The sequence below is a fragment of the Colobus angolensis genome, unplaced genomic scaffold (genome assembly GCF_000951035.1).
Source record: "Colobus angolensis palliatus isolate OR3802 unplaced genomic scaffold, Cang.pa_1.0 Scaffold142, whole genome shotgun sequence".
Classification (NCBI taxonomy): Eukaryota; Metazoa; Chordata; class Mammalia; order Primates; family Cercopithecidae; genus Colobus; species Colobus angolensis.
The window spans coordinates 95784-115887 of NW_012114511.1; the positions used below are offsets into that span (position 1 = coordinate 95784).

The following is a 20104-nucleotide window of genomic DNA, read 5'->3' on the forward strand; positions in this document are numbered from 1 at the left end:
GGCGGGACTGGGGCGGCCCGGGCGTGGACCAGGCCTTGAAGCTCGGGCGTCGGGTCACCGCGTCCTGGGACTGAGCACCTGCTTGGCGCGCAGCTCATAGACTGGGGTTTCCGCAGCCTCCGCCACTTGCCCTTTGGCTTTACACCTCCGCCGAAGCCTACGAACTTGCCAACCGGAAACAAATGGGAACGAGTTTTGTTCAATTACAAAAGGCAGATGTGAAAAATAGTTGCAGAGCAATTCGGTGCCCGCCGCCGCCGCTCGTTGTGCTGAGGACGAACTGCGCTGCGGGCCCGGCTCCCTATGGCGACTCCCTGTTCGCGCTTCACTCCAAAGGGAGCCCACAGAGGTTTTGGAGGAGTTATTAATAAATTGTCTTTTTTTGGTGACTTACTGGCTTTTCTTTCCTCTTCCAAGGGGCCGTCAGTTTTCCTGCTGTAGAAATTAATAAAATTTTAACATGCAGCACCACCTAGTGGAAAAGTGGTGCGTTAAACTCACCATCTCATTTTACGTTGCATTTTAACCGCCCATTTCAGTTTGAAATGTTTTGGTTTGTTTTGTTTTGTTTTGTTTTTTCGAGACGGAGTCTCGCTGTATTGCCAAGCCTGGAGTGCAGTGGCGCGATTTCGGCTCACTGCAACCTCCGTCTCTTGGGTTCAAGCGATTCTCCCCCCTCAGCCTCCCGAGTAGCTGAGATTACAGGCACGTGCCACTATGCCCAGGTAATTTTTTACATTTTTAGTAGAGAGGGGTTTTCATCATGTTGGCCAGGCTGGTCTGGAACTCCTGACCTCAGGTGATCCACCTGCCTCGGCCTCCCAAAGTGCTGGAGTTACAGGCGCGAGCCACTGCGTCTGGCCTGAAATTCTTTAATAGAATAAAAGAAATTTAATAGAAGAAATTTAAAATAGCTCGAAGACGGAGGAAGACAAGCACTTCGCCGCTTCTTGGCCACGAAGGGGAGAACACAAGTTGAGTGCCTACTGTCACCTAGGCGTGTCTTCAGGCATACTCTGCCCCAGGTGCTAGTGATCCAGTAAGATTAGGGTGTTCCGGGAAGGAATGAATCAACAGACATGATTTGAGCACTGCCACGTGCCAGGCTCAATGCTAGGTACCCTCACATTCAAGATCTGTAATCTAAGCCTTTCAAAAAATCTTGGCAGGTAGATATTATAAAATTCCCACTACAGACAGAAGGATCCTGGAATTCAGAAAAGCGAAGTTTAGCATCCCATAGCTAAAAGTAACAAAGGCCTTGGATCTAGTTTACTCTCTTCAAATCCTAGCCTACTCCCCACCCCCTGAAAAATTAAGCCCACCACAAAGGGTTCCGTTGGGAATGTGCCCTCATGGGGGCCTTTGATGTTATGTCCATTTCCCAGTCCTCGGCGTGGTCCCTGCTGCTGGGCAGGTGTCTGTTTTGGGCATAAAGTGCATACCATTGAGTTTAGTGGGGATGTGAATGGTCCAGCACTCAGAGAAAACAGCTCAGAGTGTGTTCCACAGACTCCAGGTGCCTGCCCCCACTGCATGTTGAATGGTTTTCTTTGCAGCTGCTCAATGTGGGCACATATAATTCTGTTTCTTTTCCAGAATCCTCCGAGTTGACAAAATAAGTGTTTTAATAAGAATTTTAATAAATTAATAAGAATTTTAGATTTCTTTCTATCTTTTTTTTTGAGATGGAGTCTCGCTCTGTCGCCCAGACTGGAGTGCAGTGGTGCAATCTTGGCGCACTGCAATCTCCGCCTCTTGGGTTCAAGTGATTCTCATGCCTCAGCCTCCCGAGTAGCTGGGACTATAGGTGCGCGCCACCATGCCTGGCTAATTGTTGTATTTTTAGTAGAGATGGGGTTTCACCATCTTGGCCAGGCTGGCCTCGAACTCCTGACCTTGTGATCTGCTCACCTCGGCCTCCCAAAGTGCTGGGATTACAGGCATGAGCCACGGCGCCTGGCCAAGAATTTTAGATTTCTTATGATAGATGTACGTGTAAGTTTTTCAGAACTGTCACTGAAAAACTGATGAATGAGTCTTTTGATTCTTAATAGTAAATGGTGTTTGTTTATTACTTACTTTTCTTTCTTTTTCCTTTTTTTAAAAGACAGGGTCTTACTCTGTTGCCCCGGCTGGAATGCAGTGGTGATCATAGCTCACTGCAGCCTCAGTCACCTGGTCTCAAGTGATCCTCTCATCTCAGCCTCCCAAGTAGCTGGGACTATGGACATGGTCCACCACCCCAGCAATTAAAAAAAAATTTTTTTTGTAGAGACAAGGTCTCATTGTGTTGCCCAGGCTAGTCTTCAACTCCCACCTCAGCCTCCCAAAGTGCCAGGATTACAGATGTGAGCCACTGTGCCTGGCCCTAGTAAATGTTTTTTTTTTTTTGAGATGGGGTCTCACTCTGTTGCGCAGGCTGGATGGCTGGGATTACAGGCGTGTGTCTCCATGCCCAACTAATCTAGCAAGTGGTTTTTAATAACAAGCTTTTGCATATTTTTGTTTAATTAGAAAGTATTCTCTGCTGGGCACGGTGGCTCATGCCTGTAATCCCAGCCCTTTGGGAGGCTGAGGTGGGCGGATCCCTTGAGGTCAGGAGTTTGAAACCAGCCTAGCCAACATGTGAAACCCTGTCTCTACTAAAAATACAAAAAATTAGCTGGGTGTGGTGGTGCACACCTGTAATCACAGCTCAGGTAGCTGAGGCAGAAGAATCTCTTGAACCTGGGAGGCAGAGGTTGCAGTGAGCTGAGATCACACCACGGCACTCCAGCCTGGGCGACAGAGCAAGACTTGGTGTCAAAAAAAAAAAAAAAAGTACTCTCATTCTTTTGTTAGTTGTGGGGAAGAATAGCCGACCTAGCAAAGAAGAAAAACTAGAAAACTGATTCATTAGTGTTTTTTTCTTCATCTTCATAGAATAAGTTGTCTAAAGGTAAAATCTTTTTGATCTCTTAATTAATATTAGTGATAAAAGATTTTAGGATTTCTGAAGTGGGAGTGAGTTGCAGCTTAATGGCAGAGAATCCAGGGAATGCAGCTTAGCCCACAGTTGCCCTTGATGAGGAGCCTTCACTAATGTTCATCTTTCTGGGTGACAGCGTCTCTCTCACCTGAGCCTACAGTAACTCTGCAAGTAGTTAAGGCAGGAAGTATTGCCTGGAATGAGAACCCTGCTTTCCTGACTTCGAGTCGAGTGTCCATCTCTTCTCTCTGACCCTGATGTTTGAAGTTATTTAGTTAAAAATCCAATAGCATGGGAAGTGTGGGCCTGTTAAGCAACAGAACCTGGCTTTGTGAATGTCATCCCCATGGTGAGTAGAAACAGGCCAGACAGTGCACACAAGTGCTTTGGACTGGGCAGTACTCTGGCCGAACTATGGAGAGAGTTTGTCTGACTGGTGCTCTGAGAAAAGGGCTTCATAAACTCACCCCACTGAGGCCAGGGCTTTTTACCTGTAGTCCAGAGAATCTGTGGACCCCCAGAAGTTAGATAAAATCGTATGTAATTGTGCATTTGTTTTTCCCCATCCAGGGATTGGTTTTCATTAGATGTGACAGGAGATGGTAATTCTAAATACTTAAAACTATCTTTCATTTCTTTGTTCTCAAAAGACAGACCAAAACAAGGCTAGCTCTGTACATAATAAACTGCCTGTATGGTATGTTGCCTCTGGCCCCCTTACTGCTGCCTCAGACATCACAGTTCAGCTTCTCTGGCTTATTACAGATACAACAGAGAGTAGTGAAGACTACTGAGGTGATGTAGGGCCATCCGAAGAGCAATAGACCAGGAGTTTGGAGCCTTGAATTCTAATTCTGGTCCTGCCAATAGACTTGCTACAAGTCCTGGAATTCTGCAGTGTCCAAGATGGCCAGTGGTAATAGTTGATCTTTGTTGTATCTGTAATAAGCCACAGAAGGGCTGGGCATGGTCACTCATGCCTGTAATTCCAGCACTTTGGGAGGTCCAGGCTGGCGGATCGCTTGAGCTCAGGAATTCAAGGTCAGCCTGAGCAACATGGTTAAAATCCATCTCTACCAAAAATACAAAAAATTAGTTGAGTGTGGTGGTGTGCATCTGTAGTCCCAGCTACTGGGGAGGCTGAGGTGGGAGGATCACTTGAGTCTAGGAGGCGGAGGTTGCAGTGAGCCGTGATTGCACCACTACGCTCCAGCCTGGGCGACAGAGCGAGACCCTGTCTCAAAACAACCGACCAACCAACCAACCAGAGAAGCTGAATTGTGAAGGTTGAGGCAGCAGTAAGTGGGCCAGAGGTTACATACCATGGAGGCAGCTTATTTTGCACAGAGCTAGCTTTGCTTTGGTCTCTCTTGTGAGAACAAAGGAATGAAAGATGGTTAGAATTTGTTGCCTTTCAGACTTTTCTACTTCTCTGCTTAAGGTAAGGAGCCATAAGTTTGAGTTTGAGTAAACTTCTACATTTTCAGATATGAAATGTGTTCTCTTCATAGTCGTCAGGTACTCACAGGTTGACTGCAGAGGAGAGGAACCAAGCTATACTTGACCTTAAAGCAGCAGGATGGTCGGAATTAAGTGAGAGAGATGCCATCTACAAAGAATTCTCCTTCCACAGTTTTAATCAGGTAATTGTTACAAATTCTTGCTAGAGCTGTGGTCTATTTTGGTCACCGTAGGCTGTAACTCTTTCTGATTCTGCCAGTTATCTGGTCCCATGCAGATCCAGGATTCAACTCTTCCCTTCTTTAAGAATTCAGTGATGGAGTGACATCCTTGTTGACAGTTGCTACCACCCACACCTGGGTGATGTTTAGCTCTGGGGGAAGAGGGGTGTTTGTGTTATTTGGAATACAAATTCTGAAACCACTATTGCTTTGATTTGGTGTTGGTTAGGATATGTAGTTTCTTTTGAAATTTCAAATAACATTAAAAGAGAGCATCAGCTTTTTATTATTGACTATTATTTTTTGAGACAGGGTCTTGCTCTGTTGCCCAGGCTGGAGTGCAGTGGTATGATTGTGGCTTATTGCTGCCTCTACCTCCTGGGCTCAGGTGATCCTCCCACCTCAGCCTCCCAACTAGCTGGAACTACAGGCACGTGCCATGCCCAGCTAATTTTTGTATTGCTTGGAGACACAGGGTCTGGCTATGTTGCCCAGACTGGTCTCAAATTCCTGGCCTCAAGCGATCCTCCTGCCTTGGCCTCCCAATGTGCTGGGAATACAGGTGTGAGCCACTGTGCCCAGCCTAAGCTTTTTTTTTTCTTTTTTTTCTTTTGTTTTTGGAGATGGAGTCTCGCTCTGTTGTATAGGCTGGAGCGCAGTGGTGCGATCTCGGCTCACTGCAAACTCCACCTCCTGGATTCATGCCATTCTCCTGCCTCAGCCTCCTGAGTAGCTGGGAGTATAGGTGCCTGCCACCACGCCCGGCTAATTTATTGTATTTTTAGTAGAAACAGGATTTTACTGTGTTAGCCAGGATGGTCTCGATCTGCTGATCTCGTGATCCACCCGCCTCAGCCTCCCAAAGTGCTGGGATTATAGGCGTGACCCACCGCACCCGGCTAAACTTTTTATACTTAACCGAAAGGGGCATGAATAAAACTGGTTGAGGAAGATGTACCTGCTTGACTTATTTTCCCCTACTTCTTCTGGGCCGTTGGTAATTTTTCTTTCTTCCTGCAGTTAAATTTCTATCTTTCAGCCATCTCCCAGGCTGCACCCTTTTCCCTGATTGGCTTATTTTTCTCCAGCCCAGTAGCCAGATCCTGAACCTTTTCTTAAAACCTGCCCTCCCCCTTGGAAAGTCAGCTTTCACAAGGTAACTGTTCCATGAGGGACCCACCCTGTTTAGAGAGTCATCTCCCGTGACTTAACCTTCAGTTACTACACCACTGCATTTATATAAGGTAAACACTTTTGACTATTTTGTTTGTTCAGTTAGTTTGGTAATCCTTTGGACAGATTTATTGTTTTTATTTATATTGGGTGTCGGCATCTAGAAGTCAGAGACCATGTTTGCTTAAATAACTCTGTATTGTACCTAACACAGTTCTGGGTACAAACAGGCATTTGATAAATGCAGACATTGATTACAGTGTTTGCTAGTTTCTCGAAGGGTGTGTGAGGACCAGATTCACACCAAAGAAACCTTCGGCATGTTTTGCTAGTAAATGCCGCTGGCTCCTCTGAGCTGCATGCCCGATTCTGTTCTCTCTCCATCTGGCTGCCAGCCTCTGCTGTGAGTCTCCAACTCCTAAGGAAACCTGGACCAAGCAGGCTCCCTGTCCCTGCTGCCCCACGTGCTCGACAGCTCTTGTCAGGAGCTTAGCACGCTGTGGCTGGTGGCAGGGAATCCCATTGGTACAGTAAGCCTGTGCATAAGCTCTAGGTAGCATTTTCCAAGCTTATTAAAATTCTTACATGTATACAGCTTGACTTCTTTAAACCTGGCCTAATTTATTGGGCTTGAACATGTGGCTTAAAGTACTTGAGTGGTGTTGCCTCAGGCCCTGCCCATGATTCAGTCCTCCAGCACCATTCTGACCTTGCGCTCAGGGTGACTTTCAGCAATGGTAGGGAAGCATACTGGATTGATTGTAACATTATTCACTGGGGCATTTAATTAAGTAGACTTTTTTTCCCATTCTCCCAACTTTTAGGAAAAAGAGGCAAATGACCAGAAAATCAGCTGATGTCAGGGAATGTATTCAGAGAATCAACACTGAGATTATATCCAGGGGTCAGTTTTCCAGCCAGGCTCCTATGACTTCTGCATGTACCATGGCCTGTAGTGGTACCGGTGTCCTGACAGTTGTGAGTGCCCTCCAGTGAAACACAACTAGGAACACACCTACAGTCAAACAAGTTGAGCTTATTGCTTATTGCAGTGAGGGAGAATGCACACCGAAGGGCACCATGGGGTGAGCCAGTATAGGGTTTGGGGTTGTGTAGTGATTTGGGGACTTTGCTCTGGATTAGATGTTGTCAGGAAATGGGTAATTCTGTCATTTAGTGTTTTAATAAATTGTATCTATAGGGAGAGTAGATTAAAGTGGTGCCAAAGCTGAAATTGAAGAAGCAATAGTCACTCGTTAGCTGGGAGAGGAGGATGTTTGGTATTTTGTGGCTTGGACAGTGTTCATGTTTTGTCTATGTTCAGATATTGCAGAGTGGTCTTGTTTTTGCCTTCATCCATCATGGTCACAGAGTGGCCTTGTCTGATGTTGATGTTGATGTTCGAAAGGAGACGACCAAGGACTGGTTGATAGTACCAGGCCAGCGCCCAGGTATCAGGAGCTGCTTTTCTCTTGCTCACAACTAGTGAGTAGAGTAGGGACCCTCTGGCACTGACAGGTTATCATTCATCTTTCATCTAGGATAGAAAAGCTATTGTTTTTTATTGTAACAACAGCATAACATTAAAATAGGATGGTGTAAATAAAAAAAATTTCCAATCGCAACTACTTTTATTTTTCTCTGTTCTCTTCTGGTCTTTCTCCATGGATATGTTTGTTTGCCAAGTATGCCAGAGCATGCCAGTTATACATGTGGTTACATTTTTTAAAAACATTTTAATTTTATCATAAAATATTTATTAATTCAACAAAGATTTATTAAGCATTTTCTGTGTGCTAGGTACTACTCTTAAGCTCATACAGTTCCCATCCCACTGGGAAGATAGACAATAAACAGATGAATAGGAAATATAATTTCAGCTAGTGATGAGTACCCTGAAGAATAAAGTAGGGAATTGGAGTGGAGGGGGACAGAGGCACTCTTGGAGGTGGAGTGGTCTGGAAAGGCCTCTCTGGGGAGGGGACCTCTGAGGCCTGAATAATGTGAAGGAGCTCAGCACATGATGATCCAAGGGAAGAGCTTTCCAGCTGGAGAACAGCAAGCACGGAGTTCCCAAAGCAGAAAGACCTTGCATGATTGAGCCAGAAGCAGAAGGCCAGTGTGGAGTGGAGTAGGAGAGAAGACGAGGGGAAGGGTCAGAGCATGGGGGCCTTCTTGGCGTGGTGAGGAGTTTGGATTTTATTCTGTGAAGGAAAGCTAATGGAGGATTTCAGGCAGAGAAGTGTCATCCTGTGGCTGTGTTCTAAAAAATCACCCTGGCTGTTCTGCTCAGAATAGGCGGTAGGAAGGTCAGAGTGGAAGCAGGCAAACTCTGTAGAACACTGTTGCAGATGTCTAGACCGGGGATGACGGGGGTCCTATGGAGGTATCAGTGAGGATGGAGAGAAATGTAGGGTTCCACTTATTTTGAAAGTAGAATAATCAAGACTTGCTGAATGATTGGATGTGAGGAAGGGGAGAGTCAAGAATGGCACCAAGGTGTTGGTTCAAGCTGTACAGTAAAGGGTAGTGCCTCTGGTGCCATTTACTGAGCTGGGGAAGATGGGGTGCAGTGTGGGGGGCAGGGCTATGGAGGTGATAATCCTGTTTTGACATGTCAGGTTTGAGGCACTTACTAGTCATCCAAATGAAGTTATTGGGTTAGGAGGTGAGTAAGAGTCTGGAGTTCAGGCTGAGACAGCAGTTTGCGAGTTGTCAGAGGGGATCATTGTGAGAGCGTAGTCTGGATAGGCAGGCGAGGACGGGATCAGATGGGCAGTTGAGGCACAGCGATGTTATGTCTATTGTAGTCTAGATGCCAATAGGCTGTTACATTCATCCTGGGAAAAAGAGGGCCATTCTCTCCTGATTGCTTTTGTTTTTTAGTGAGATCATCAATTGAGAGCAAGTAGGGGTAGAAGGGAAGAGTTTTGGAGACCTGGGGAGATAGGAGAAGGAATGGAATAGTCATTTTGGAGACTTTAAGCTGTTGAAAAAACTTGAGAAATGTGGCTGGTTGCTAGGCAGTTCTCAGTGTCACTACAGATTTGGGGTCAAACATTTAAAGTGAAAACTTTGTATGTTTTTTTTCTGCTGTGTTCAGCTGCTGTGCACAAGCTGGAGTGGGAGCAGAGTTGGGCTTAAGAAGGACTGAACTTTTGCCAAATGAATGCAGTGGAGGAACAGAGGGACAGGGGAAAAAAGGGAGGGACTGAAACACTGGCCCTCGGAGTCTCGGCCAGGTAGGGAAGTGCAGCTGTGATGGGTAGGTGATAGTGATGAGCTGAGAGTGTCATTTGACATCATCTTTTTTTGTTTTTTTTCAGATGGAGTTTCACTCTTGTCACCCAGTCTGGAGTACAGTGGCACAGTCTTGGCTCATTGCAACCTCCACCTCCGAGGTTCAAGTGATTCTCCTGCCTCAGCCTCCTGAGTAACTGGGATTACAGGCACCCCACCATGCCCAGCTAATTTTTTGTATTTGTGGTGGAGACGGGATTTCGCCATGTTGGCCAGGCTGGTCTTGAATTCCTGACCTCAGGTGATCTGCCTGCCTCGGCCTCCCAAAGTGCTGGGATTACAGGCATGAGCCACTGCATGTAAACCCAGTGGATATCATCTTTTTGAAGGGAAATTGAACAATGTCTATCAACTTTTAAAATTTACATACCAGGGCCGGGTGCGGTGGCTTGCGCCTGTAATCCCAGCACTTTGGGAGGCCGAGGCAGGCGGATCACCAGGTCAGAAGTTCGAGACCAGCCTGACCAACATGGTGAAACCCTGTCTCTACCAAAAATACAAAAATTAGCCAGGCATGGTGGCGTGTGCCTATAATCCCAGCTACTCAGGAGGCTGAGGCAGGAGAATCGTTTGAACCTGGGAGGCGGAGGTTGCAGTGAGCCGAGATCATGCCATTTCACACCAACCTGGGTGACAGAGTGAGACTCTGTCTCAAAAAAAAAAAAAAAAAATTCACATATCCATTTTCCTAACCTAGAAATTTATCTTCTAAATATTGTTCTGCATGTATGCAAATAGGATATATGGGGATGTCCTTTAAAGCCCTGTGGGCCTCTAATTTTTTTTTTTGAGATAGGGTCTAATTCTGTTACCCAGGCTGGAGTGCAGTGGTGTGATCATGGCTCACTGCAGCCTTGAACTCCCTGGGCTCAGGCGATCCTCTCACCTCAGCCTCTTAAGTAGTTGGTACCACAGGTGTGTGCCACCACGCCTGGCTAATTTTTGAATTTTTTTTTGCAGAAAGGGGGTTTCGCCATGTTGCCCAGGCTGGTGTCAAATTCCTGGGCTCAAGTGATCCCCTTGCCTCAGCCTCTGAAAGTATTGGGGTTACAGTCATGAGCCACCACACCAGGCCTCTAATTTTTTATTGTGAGCAGCCATTTCCATGAGCATATGCACACCCTGGTGAGAACATGTCTCCCTTGCTGCAGCCCTGCCCTCAGCGGGGTTTAAAGGGAGGCCTGCTGTGCTCCGTATACTTATGGCAACGGCGTCACCTCTCCTGGCCTGAGCTCTACAGACTGGACAAAGCCACAATCAGAACTAAAGACACGCTCTCCTGAAAGAGTGTGACCCACATTTGGTGGTGTCATATTGAAAAAAATTGGGTGACCAGGCATGATGGCTCATGCCTGTAATCCCAGAACTCTGGGAGGCCAAGGTGAGTGGGTTGCTTGAGCCAAGGAGTTCGAGACTAGCCTGGGCAACACAGGGAGACCCCATCTCTACAAAAATAAAAAAAATTAGCCAAGAGTGGTGGCATGCACCTGTGGTCTCACCTACGTGGGAGGGAGACTGGGGTTGGAGAACCATTTGAATCTAGGAGGTAGAGGTGATCACAGTGAGCTGTGATTGCACTACTGCACTTCAGGCTGAGCAAAAGTGTGAGACTATCTCAAAAAAAATATTTGCTGAATATAGGGTTAAAAAATTCATTTTGTTTCTATTGCTCAATAGGTTATGAGCATTTTTCAGTTCTTTAGTCTTTTCATTTTATTTTCAATAAAAATTTCAGGAGTCTGATTATACTTGGGTGGGTGTTACAATGAAATGGTTTGCTTATGTAGTTTGTGTAGAGTGATATCACAAGTTTACTTTAGTCTTCATTTCTTTTACTGCTATAGAAAATGAACTATGTTGGAAATATTTCAGTGACCCTGGATGAAAAACCTATTTCCTGAAGCTTTGAGTTATTTCAGGTTTACTATAATAATAAATAGCCCACAAAACACACTTGAACTTCTTTTCTCTCAGAGTTTTATTCCAAGGTATGGTTAGTTCCAAATAATCCAAATTCATTGGATAGCTCAGATGGATACAAATACTTGCAGATTATAAATATAGAATTTTCAAGGGCTTCTCCTAGCATAGGTGGATGAAGTAGCCATAGGCATCAGTTGCTGTTAGCCTCCTGTTTCTACCCTCGATGGTGGTACATGGGCTCCACAGTGCATCATGGTTGAATGGGCAGTATGTTGGTGACAGACAGTGACTCCGTAAGCAGACAGAGCATGGCAGTGGTGGGACTCGAGGCAGGGAGTTTCCGCACTTGGACCCAGACAGGGTGGGGTTGGCATTTGTAAAGGAGCTTTGCTTTTTTTGTTGTTCCTGTAGACAGAAGGTGGGAGAGGTCTGCAAGTGACATATAAACTTAGGTGTTTGGTAACTGCAGGATGTCTGTGTTGAAAGAACAAAATGTCAGGTAGAAATGTGGGTGTAAGTGTCCCATAAAGACAGATTTTGTTATGCATTGACATGTATGGGATGAACTGGAAGCTTACAAAATCTGAGGAAATTTTAAGCTTAAAAGTAGGTGCAGAAGGTGAGGCTTTGGAACCTAGGAAATAACTACTACAGGTGCCAGCAGGTGGAGCCCTCCAGGGCAGGAGCCCAGCCAGACCAGGCAGCAACACCCCTTTCTGCCCTGCAGAAGGCTGTCCCTGTTCTTTCACTCCTGAATACCTGGGGCCACCCTTGTTCAGCATGGAAATAAGCTCAGGATCAGGACTAGGTAAGTGGCAGTGGCTGGGCACCTGGGTGAATGATAAATTTTGTGTGTAGGACATGAGGAGTTTCCAATGGTGATTCAGGAGGAAGGGACCAAGCTTTATGAGAATCAGCTGTGGTTCTCTGCAGAGGAGCTCCTGGGCCCTGTCTCTGCTTTCTTTGGTGGGCCTGCCCAGCAGGGCATTCAGTTGTATTGGATGGAATCAGATGAGCTGGTTGATATTCAGGGCAAGGTCCAAGCTTTATTGGTTCTGTATCTTGTTCGACACCCTCACCTTTTGGTTGCTGTGCTGCTGCCACTGAAGCTTTCTGGAGCTACAGTGGGAGGGAGGAAGAGTCCTTTGGGCGCACAGGCTGGGTTGGTGGTACTCTGCACATCCTAGCAGCAGTAGCACCATATGTGACTTTGGGGTTTGTAAAATGTTTCTTTTCCTGTGCCCACAGAGATTCCTGCGTAGAGCAGTTCAAAGTTACTGTTGCTGCCTTACTTTATAAAAATGTTTTATTGAGGAATTTGATAATAGGCTTATGTTGAACATTTTGAAACACTTAGTGAAGTCAAAGGCTTGATGATACCAGAAGAAAGACAACTGCTGATGAAAGTCTTAACAATCCTCCACAGGATATTGGTGGAGGTCTCGATAGCTCTCATTGTGAATGAATTAGTTTGGGTTTGATTGTTCTTTGTTGTGCACATCAAAGTTATGGGTGAGTAATGCATCTATGCACTCTTGAAAGAGGATATTCTACCTGTGGAGGGTAGGGAAGCACTCCCAAAGAGGATGCCTGTGGCCTGGGCATCATATAGATTAGAAAATGTCATTTTGTGCTGGGCACAGTGGCTCACACCTATAATCCCAGCACTTTGGGAGGCCGAGGCAGGTGGGTCACCTGAGGTCAGGAGTTCGAGACCAGCCTGGCCAAAATGGCGAAACCCCTTGTCTACTAAAAATACAAAAATTAGCTGGGTGTGGTGGAAGGTGCCTGTAATCCCAGCTACTTGGGAGGCTGAGGCAGGAGAATGGCTTGAGCCCGGGAGGCGGAGGTTGCTGTGAGCAGAGATCACGGCACTGCACTCCATCCTGGGCGACTGAGTACTCCATCTCAAAAAATAAAATAAAATAAAGTGTTGTTTTGATTTTAAAGTATAATCTAATGTTTGTGTGTCCAGCACCAGGTAAAGTGAAAACTCGTATGGCTGTCACACACACTAGCTTGCATTTAACATGTGCCCATGATTGGCTTTGTAACCACAGCAGACTAGAAACCTGAGAAAGTGTTCATAGTTTTCATTGGAATAGAATAGAGACACTCATATTTTAGCAAACTTTACCTAAAACGTGAGAAGCTAGTAAAAATATCTGTGTAGTGTTCATGTTGGTGTTCCCTTTGGAGTTCTTCCTGAGCAGGACCATGTTGATGCTCCTAGGAGGTGGCTGGAATGTCAGTGTTGGCGTCCACCGGGGTAGGGAAATAAGAGCCTGAAATGTTATCATTTGGAGCTTTGTTGCTGCTGTTTGTGTTGTACAATAGGTCTAGACCTGGCGTGTTTTTGTAAAAACGCATGCAATAGATAGATGAGGAGGAATGTAAAACAGGTGTCAACAATGCAAATATGACACCACACTGCAGTGTGAAAACACCATGGTCCTTACACCATCCTTTAATAAAAACGGACTTTTAACTGCATCATTTTCTCTTAGTCATGTAGTAAATCTTCTGTTTACAGAACTTAGCCTGAGTATTTTGAAAAAGTCAAGCAGCCAAGAAGTATAATTTCCTCAACAGTCTTTGTCTTGCCCTTTTACAGATGGAGTAAAATCAGGTGTGTAAAAAATAAAAAAGCAGTTTGAGCTGACGTGAAAGGTATTTCAGATTTATGCTTTGCAGATGATATTGGTATGATTAATGCATTCACTGCCTTTTTTTATTGCTTTTCACAGATAATGTACATGATGCATGGAAAATGTTGTGGGTTTAAATCTGTGCCAGGTTTAGACTGTGAATATCAACAGATGTTATCATATAAATACCATAATTATTATAAAATAAAAAATTTGTCATGAAATGCAGTGACATAAATTTCATTTATGTAAATTGCTTTCATTAGTATAAAACCTTAGTGTAGCTGTTAGGGTTTGTGAAGCACTTTAGATGAGATTAACTTGGTATAAAGTGGTCACAAATGGGTTGCTTTAAATTTAACTGACAAGAAAATAACACTCAAAACTTAGGAAATTACTGAGGCATTTGCCTGCATTGCTGGTACCGCTTAAATGGGTTGACTATGAATTAATAACAATAGACTGCTGGCTCAATAATTGCAGAAAATAATTGAAAGGAGACCTTAAATAATAACTTGAAAGTATTTTGGTCTTGCTCTTTTCTGTTCTGTTTCTGTTTTTCTTTGGTATGCCTGCCCACCGCTTCAGTACTGCCATTTTCAACAGCTTTCGGGTTTGCACAGCAGGAGTTTTGTCAATAGTTGTGGTGCGTTAGGGCCGTGACACAGAACTTGCATTTAGATGTGTCAGAATACAAATATTGGGTGCCTGATGGAGCAGCTGTAGCAGCTGAACAGCCACTATGTTCTTAGCAGAAACAGTGCTGCAGTCACATTCCTGTGGCTGGGTAGCAGCCAGTTGCTTTCTGCCCTCAGGAGGGATTTGGTCCAGCAGTGTGGACAGGTGGCTGAGGTTCTTCTCCCTGGCTCTGAGCTCTCTGTGTTCTGCTCTTTTTCTTACATCCTTTTAAACAAAACAAAGCAGTAATAGTCTCTCCCCTGTGTTGCAGAGAATTACTATTACATTGCGCTTTTGATCCAGGTTGGAGTGGGGCATTCTGACTCATTTACTGAATTTCGCAGAAGGACACTAAACCAGATTGAGATCATGGAATTACTTGTGGTCATACTGGGTCATGTCACAGTCACCAGATGCCAGACTCACATCTCTGGTTCCCACAGCAACATTTTTAGATCCTACTGTGACATAGAAAGGTTGTTTTTTTGTTTTTGTTGTTTTAGGCGAGATCTTGTTTTCCAAGGACTACTTGCTGGATTAGTTTTCTCCCTTAAATGGGTTTTACCGTACTTCCCAGAGGAAGGGAATATTCGCCAGCTGAAACAAACAAAGCTGTACTTGTTTGGGAGTAGCCCAGGTATCACTGTTGAGCAACCAAAGGTCATTTAATTGTATCATTAAAATCAATCCTATCAAAACAGCAAATGCTGCTATTGACTCTGTTTGCTCGCGTGCTCTCTGCCAACAGGGCAGGATGCAGGCTTTTTTTTTTTTTTTTGAGATGGAGTCTCACTCTGTCACCTAGGCTGGAGTGCAATGGTGTGATGATCTTGGCTCACTGTAACCTCCACCTCCCAGGTTCAAGCGATTCTCCCACCTCAGCCTCTCAAGTAGCTGGGATTACAGGCACCCGTCACCAAGCCTGGCTAATTTTTTGTATTTTTAGTAGAGATGGTGTTTCACCGTGTTGGCCAGGCTGGACTTGAACTCCTGAGCTTAAGTGATCCACCTGCCTTGGCCTCCCAAAGTGCTGGGATTACAGGCATGAGCCCAGCTGCTGAGGCTTTTTGCTATATCATACATCAAACTGACTTCAAGTGCTCTGTCCTTGCCATCGCAGCCCTGTCTGTGGACATGCACCAGGTGTGTGGAGCAGCCCCAGGCTGGCTGGGCCAGGAGTCACATGGTGTGGTTCTGTCAGGATTAGTGAACCCAGCGGAGCTGTTGGGCTTGCATCCACTGAGGGGCTAGTGCCGCTCTGGATCCAAGGTGCGGAAGGAGGAAGATGGAACAGAAGGAACTGGTTTCATTTCTGCCCAGAAGATCTCCTAGTTTTACTGGGGAGGTGGCACATCTGAATTGCACAAGGTGACTGATTTTTTCAGCTCACCATGTTAGTCAGGTACTAAAATGTGAAGTGCTGTGCTAATGAGCCCCAGGAGGTGCACTCCAGGGTGGCTGCTGCCTGCAGAAGGGGGATTTCGAGTTGGTTCTTGAAAGTCCGATATGTGGTTGTAAGGGAAGGCACTAAGGGAGGGGTTAGCAGGTGGCATAGGTCAGGGACGGGGAGTAAGAGGACGTACCTTGTCTGCAGTGTGCTGGGAAATGAGGGTCCTAAGATGGGTTCAGTGAGCTGGGCTACAGAGTACAGTGCGGGGGTTCCTGTGGTGTACTCTCCTGGGGTAGCTTTCCCACCAGTTTAGGGTGTCTGAAAGCAAACTCTTGTCTCTCTAACTGTCCTTCAAGTGGCTTGTTCCTCTCAGGAGCCACACCACCGTCCTCTAAAGCACCTAGACCTGAAACGGAACAATTATCCTGGTGATTTGTTACCAAGAACTGGTCAGTTGTCCTGTAGTGCCTTTCACAGGACTGCTGCTGGCCTGGATACAGCTGCCTTCCCTCTAGAGTTCTGGTAGGAGCTTCCTGGCCACATGTTACATTTAGGCTCTCCCTACCCCCACTGGCCTGCGTGCCACTTTGTCATGACCAAGTTGGTCTCTGCTCAGATAATCTCACTGCCTTCCGATTATATTTTATAGGGCATGCTTCATCTTCTCAGAGGTTTTCAAAGCTGCCCACAGCCCAGCCCTAAGCCTACCTCGAATTACTCTGCAAGAAGCCTCTTTCCTCAGAGATTAGAACTGTAATGTACGTGAGAGGTCACCTAGTCATCCCTTTAACTGAAGAAGTGGGGAAAACAAGGCTCAAGGCCACAAAAATTGGTGGCCATGCTGGAATTGGAACCAAGACCCTTTCCATCTCAGTTCAGTGTTTTTTTTTGTTTTTGTTTTGTTTTTAGAGATGGGGTCTTGTTCTGTCACCCAGGTTGGAGTGCAGTGGCATAATCATATCTCACTGCAGCCTGGAACTCGTGGGCTCAAGCAGTCCCCCTGCCTCAGTCTCCTGTGTAGCTGGGATTACAGGTGTGAGCCACTACACCCAGCTCCTCGGTTCAGTTCTTTTCTTCCTTTATTCAAACCGTTCTTCTCCTTTCCATGCTCCATCTCACCCTATCCTGCCCCTTCTGTTCACATCCCACCTATTTCTAGAAAGTTTTTCTTGATTTTTATGCACTTAACAATAAGGAGTTATTGAACACTTACTGTAGGCTAGACAGTGTGCCAGACACTGAGGTATAGCAGTTAACAAAGTCGGTACTGTCCCCGTCCTCATAGAGTATACAGTGTAGTGGGGGAGGGAGAATGTAAACAAAGAAAAAAGTGAATATATAATTACAAGTTATGCTAAGTGCCAGGAAGGAAAATATTAACAGCAAATGGTTAGTGAACACTTAAACTATGGGCCATGGCACTGTGGGAAGGACTTTACATGTATTCACTCATTTAATCTTCACAGAACCCTATGAAATAGATTTCCCAAATTTTACAGAGGAGGAAACTGAGACTTAGACTAAGCGACTTGCCCAAGGTCTCACAGCTAGTAAGTGTGGAGTCAGGATTGGATTCCAGGCAATCCATACTGTTAGTGGCTCAGATACTGCCTCTGCATCAGAAAGGGCTGCTGTGAGAGAGAATAATGGGAAGACCTAATTCTCTTTGAGGAGCATGGTCAGGGAAGGAATAAGCTGATGCATTAAAAAGACCAATCAGAGGATAGAGGGGAAAGAAGTTAAATCAAGTAGAGTAGTAAGGAGGCTGTCACATCTTTCCAGGTGAGAGATCATCACTGGGGTGGACATAGCATGAGATTGTGAACTGGGACAGTGACAGAGGAGAAGTGGAGAAGTGGAGAGACTGGAGCTTTAGGAGTTTACATGAGCAGAAACCGGTGGTAGCACACATAATTCTTATAGAAAATGCAGACATAAACAGAATACTCACGTTTCTCTGACTAGCTAGGAGTGGTAGTGGATGGTAAGGAAGAAGAGTGAAGGGTATTAAGAATGACTCCTAGACTGGGTGCAGTGGCTCATGCCTGTAATCCCAGCACTTTGGGAGGCCAAGACAGGTGGATCACGAGATCAGGATATCGAGACCATCCTGGCTAACGTGGTGAAACCCCGTCTCTACTAAAAATACAAAAATACAAAAAAGTTAGCTGGGTGTGGTGGCAGGTGCCTGTAATCTCAGCTACTTGGGAGGCTGAGGCAGGAGAAGGGCATGAACCTGGGAGGCAGAGCTTGCAGTGAGCCGAGATCGCGCCACTGCACTCCAGCCTGGGTGACAGAGCAAGACTCCGTCTCAAAAAAAAAAAAAAAAAGAATGACTCCCAGATTTCGGGCCTGGAGGAAATAGGTGGCTAGAAGTGATATTTACTGAGCTGGGGAAGTGTGGGAGAGGAATGGGATGCAGGGATCAAGATTACTGGTTTGGACACTGTTACATGGGAGTGCTGTGAGACTTCCAAATGTCAGCTTCCAGAAAATTTATGTCTGAATTAGAAAGCCAGAGGTAAGGTCTGGGTTGGAGATAACTGGAGAATCATAGGTATGTATGGAAAAAAGCCAAGGTAATAGATGAGATGACTCAAGAAGAAATTACAGTGTGGGAAGAGAGGATGGCTCAGGACTTGGTCCATTTAGGGGTGAGTTAGAAGAAGAGGAGCTGGCAAAGACAAGAAAGATTTGTTAGAGAAATGGAAAAAGGCTGCTGGGTCATGCCTGTAATCCCAGCATTTTGGGAGGCCAAGGCAGGAGAATTACTTGAGGCCAGGAGTTTGAGGCTGCAGTGAGCTGTGATTGTGCCACTGCACTGCAACCTGGGTAATAGAGCGAGACCTTGTCTCAGAAAAAAAAAAAAAAAAAAAGGAAGAAAATCAGGTCAGTGTCATGTCACAGAATCCAAAAGAATATGGTGTTTCAAAAAGAGGGAAGTATCAATTCTGTTGAGACACCAACAAAGATGAGTACCAGAGGACAGCATGGAGGACATCAGTGACCGTAGCAAACGTGGTTTCGGTGGCTGGGGCACAGGCCAGCCTGGAGAGGAGGTGGAACGCATATGCTTTATACAGATCTGATAGTCTCAGACATTAGTCTGTTGTCTTTCTTTCCATTCAGAATTCACTCCTAGAGTTTTCTTATACTTGTTTATGGTGCTCTTTCAGGCTTATTTTTTAAATTAAAAAAATTGTTTTTAGAGATGGAGTCTTCCTCTGTCATCCAGGCTTGAGTACAGTGGTGTGATCGTAGCTCACTGCAGCCTCTGACTCCTGGGCTCAAGTGATCCTCCTGCCTCAGCCTCCCAAGTAGGTTGGACTACAGGCACACGCCACCATGCCTGGCTAATTTTTAAAACATTTTTTGTAGAGACAAAGTCTCACTATGTTGCTTAAGTTGGTCTTGCACTCCTGACCTCAACAATCCTCCCACCCCAACCTCCCAAAGTATTGGGATTATAGGCATGAGCCATTGTTCCCAGGCCAGCCTTGTTTTGATATTAATTAAACATCTTAGAGCTTTGATATAGGGCCTATCAATGTTAGAGCTAGAAAGGATGGGGCAACTGAAGCCCAGGGGTAATGTGGTTTGCCCAGGGTGACAACGAACTAGTGGCAAAGTTAGGACGAGACTAAATGCAACTTAGATTATGAACAGGGTCATGTAACTGTTTACCTGTGTCTCTCTCCAGCTAAGGTGTAAGCACCTTGAGGACAGAGACTTGGGTTGTACCTGTGTACGTCTCCTATAGTACCTAGCCCAAGGTTACCTAGTTGTATTTTGAATGCATGAGGGCCCCTGATTTGCTTCACCATGGATGATCCTAGTCAGTGTACTTAGCCCCAAGGGAACATAGTGTTTCATCTTTTTTCCCTACAGGGTACATACAACCCTCTCTCACTGGGGACTTTTCCTCTCCCTCATCTCCTTACTCCTAGACATCGATGATTCCTAATGGTGACCAGCTTATCTGGCTACTAAGTTGCTGTGTCTGAGAGATGAGAGAGAGTGCTCTGTAGTGCCACAGGGCGCTTCCGAGAACTGCAGCATTGATTGTGCCTTTGTTCTGCATGCAGTATTGAGACATCAGAGAAGAAAATGGGCTGCTCATGGTGTCTCTAGTCAATTGCCTCCAACCATGAGAGACTAAGATCTCGGCTCACTGTAACCTCCACCTCCCGGGTTCACGCCATTCTCCTGCCTCAGCCTCCCGAGTAGCTGGGACTACAGGCATCCGCCACCGTGCCTGGCTAATTTTTTTGTATTTTTAGTAGAGACGGGGTTTCACCATGTTAGCCAGGATGGTCTCGATCTCCTGACCTCGTGATAT

General features: G+C 45.6%; 1 protein-coding gene across 1 annotated transcript in view; it reads left to right on the forward strand.

The window, feature by feature from the left end:
• Positions 1–20104, forward strand: part of PCBD2 (pterin-4 alpha-carbinolamine dehydratase/dimerization cofactor of hepatocyte nuclear factor 1 alpha (TCF1) 2) — a 52807-nt gene that overhangs the window by 770 nt on the left and 31933 nt on the right. Inside the window, exon 2 of the mRNA XM_011935356.1 lies at positions 4483–4614. Within this exon, the coding sequence (XP_011790746.1) occupies positions 4483–4614 (132 nt within the window). The remainder of the gene's footprint in view (positions 1–4482; positions 4615–20104) is intronic.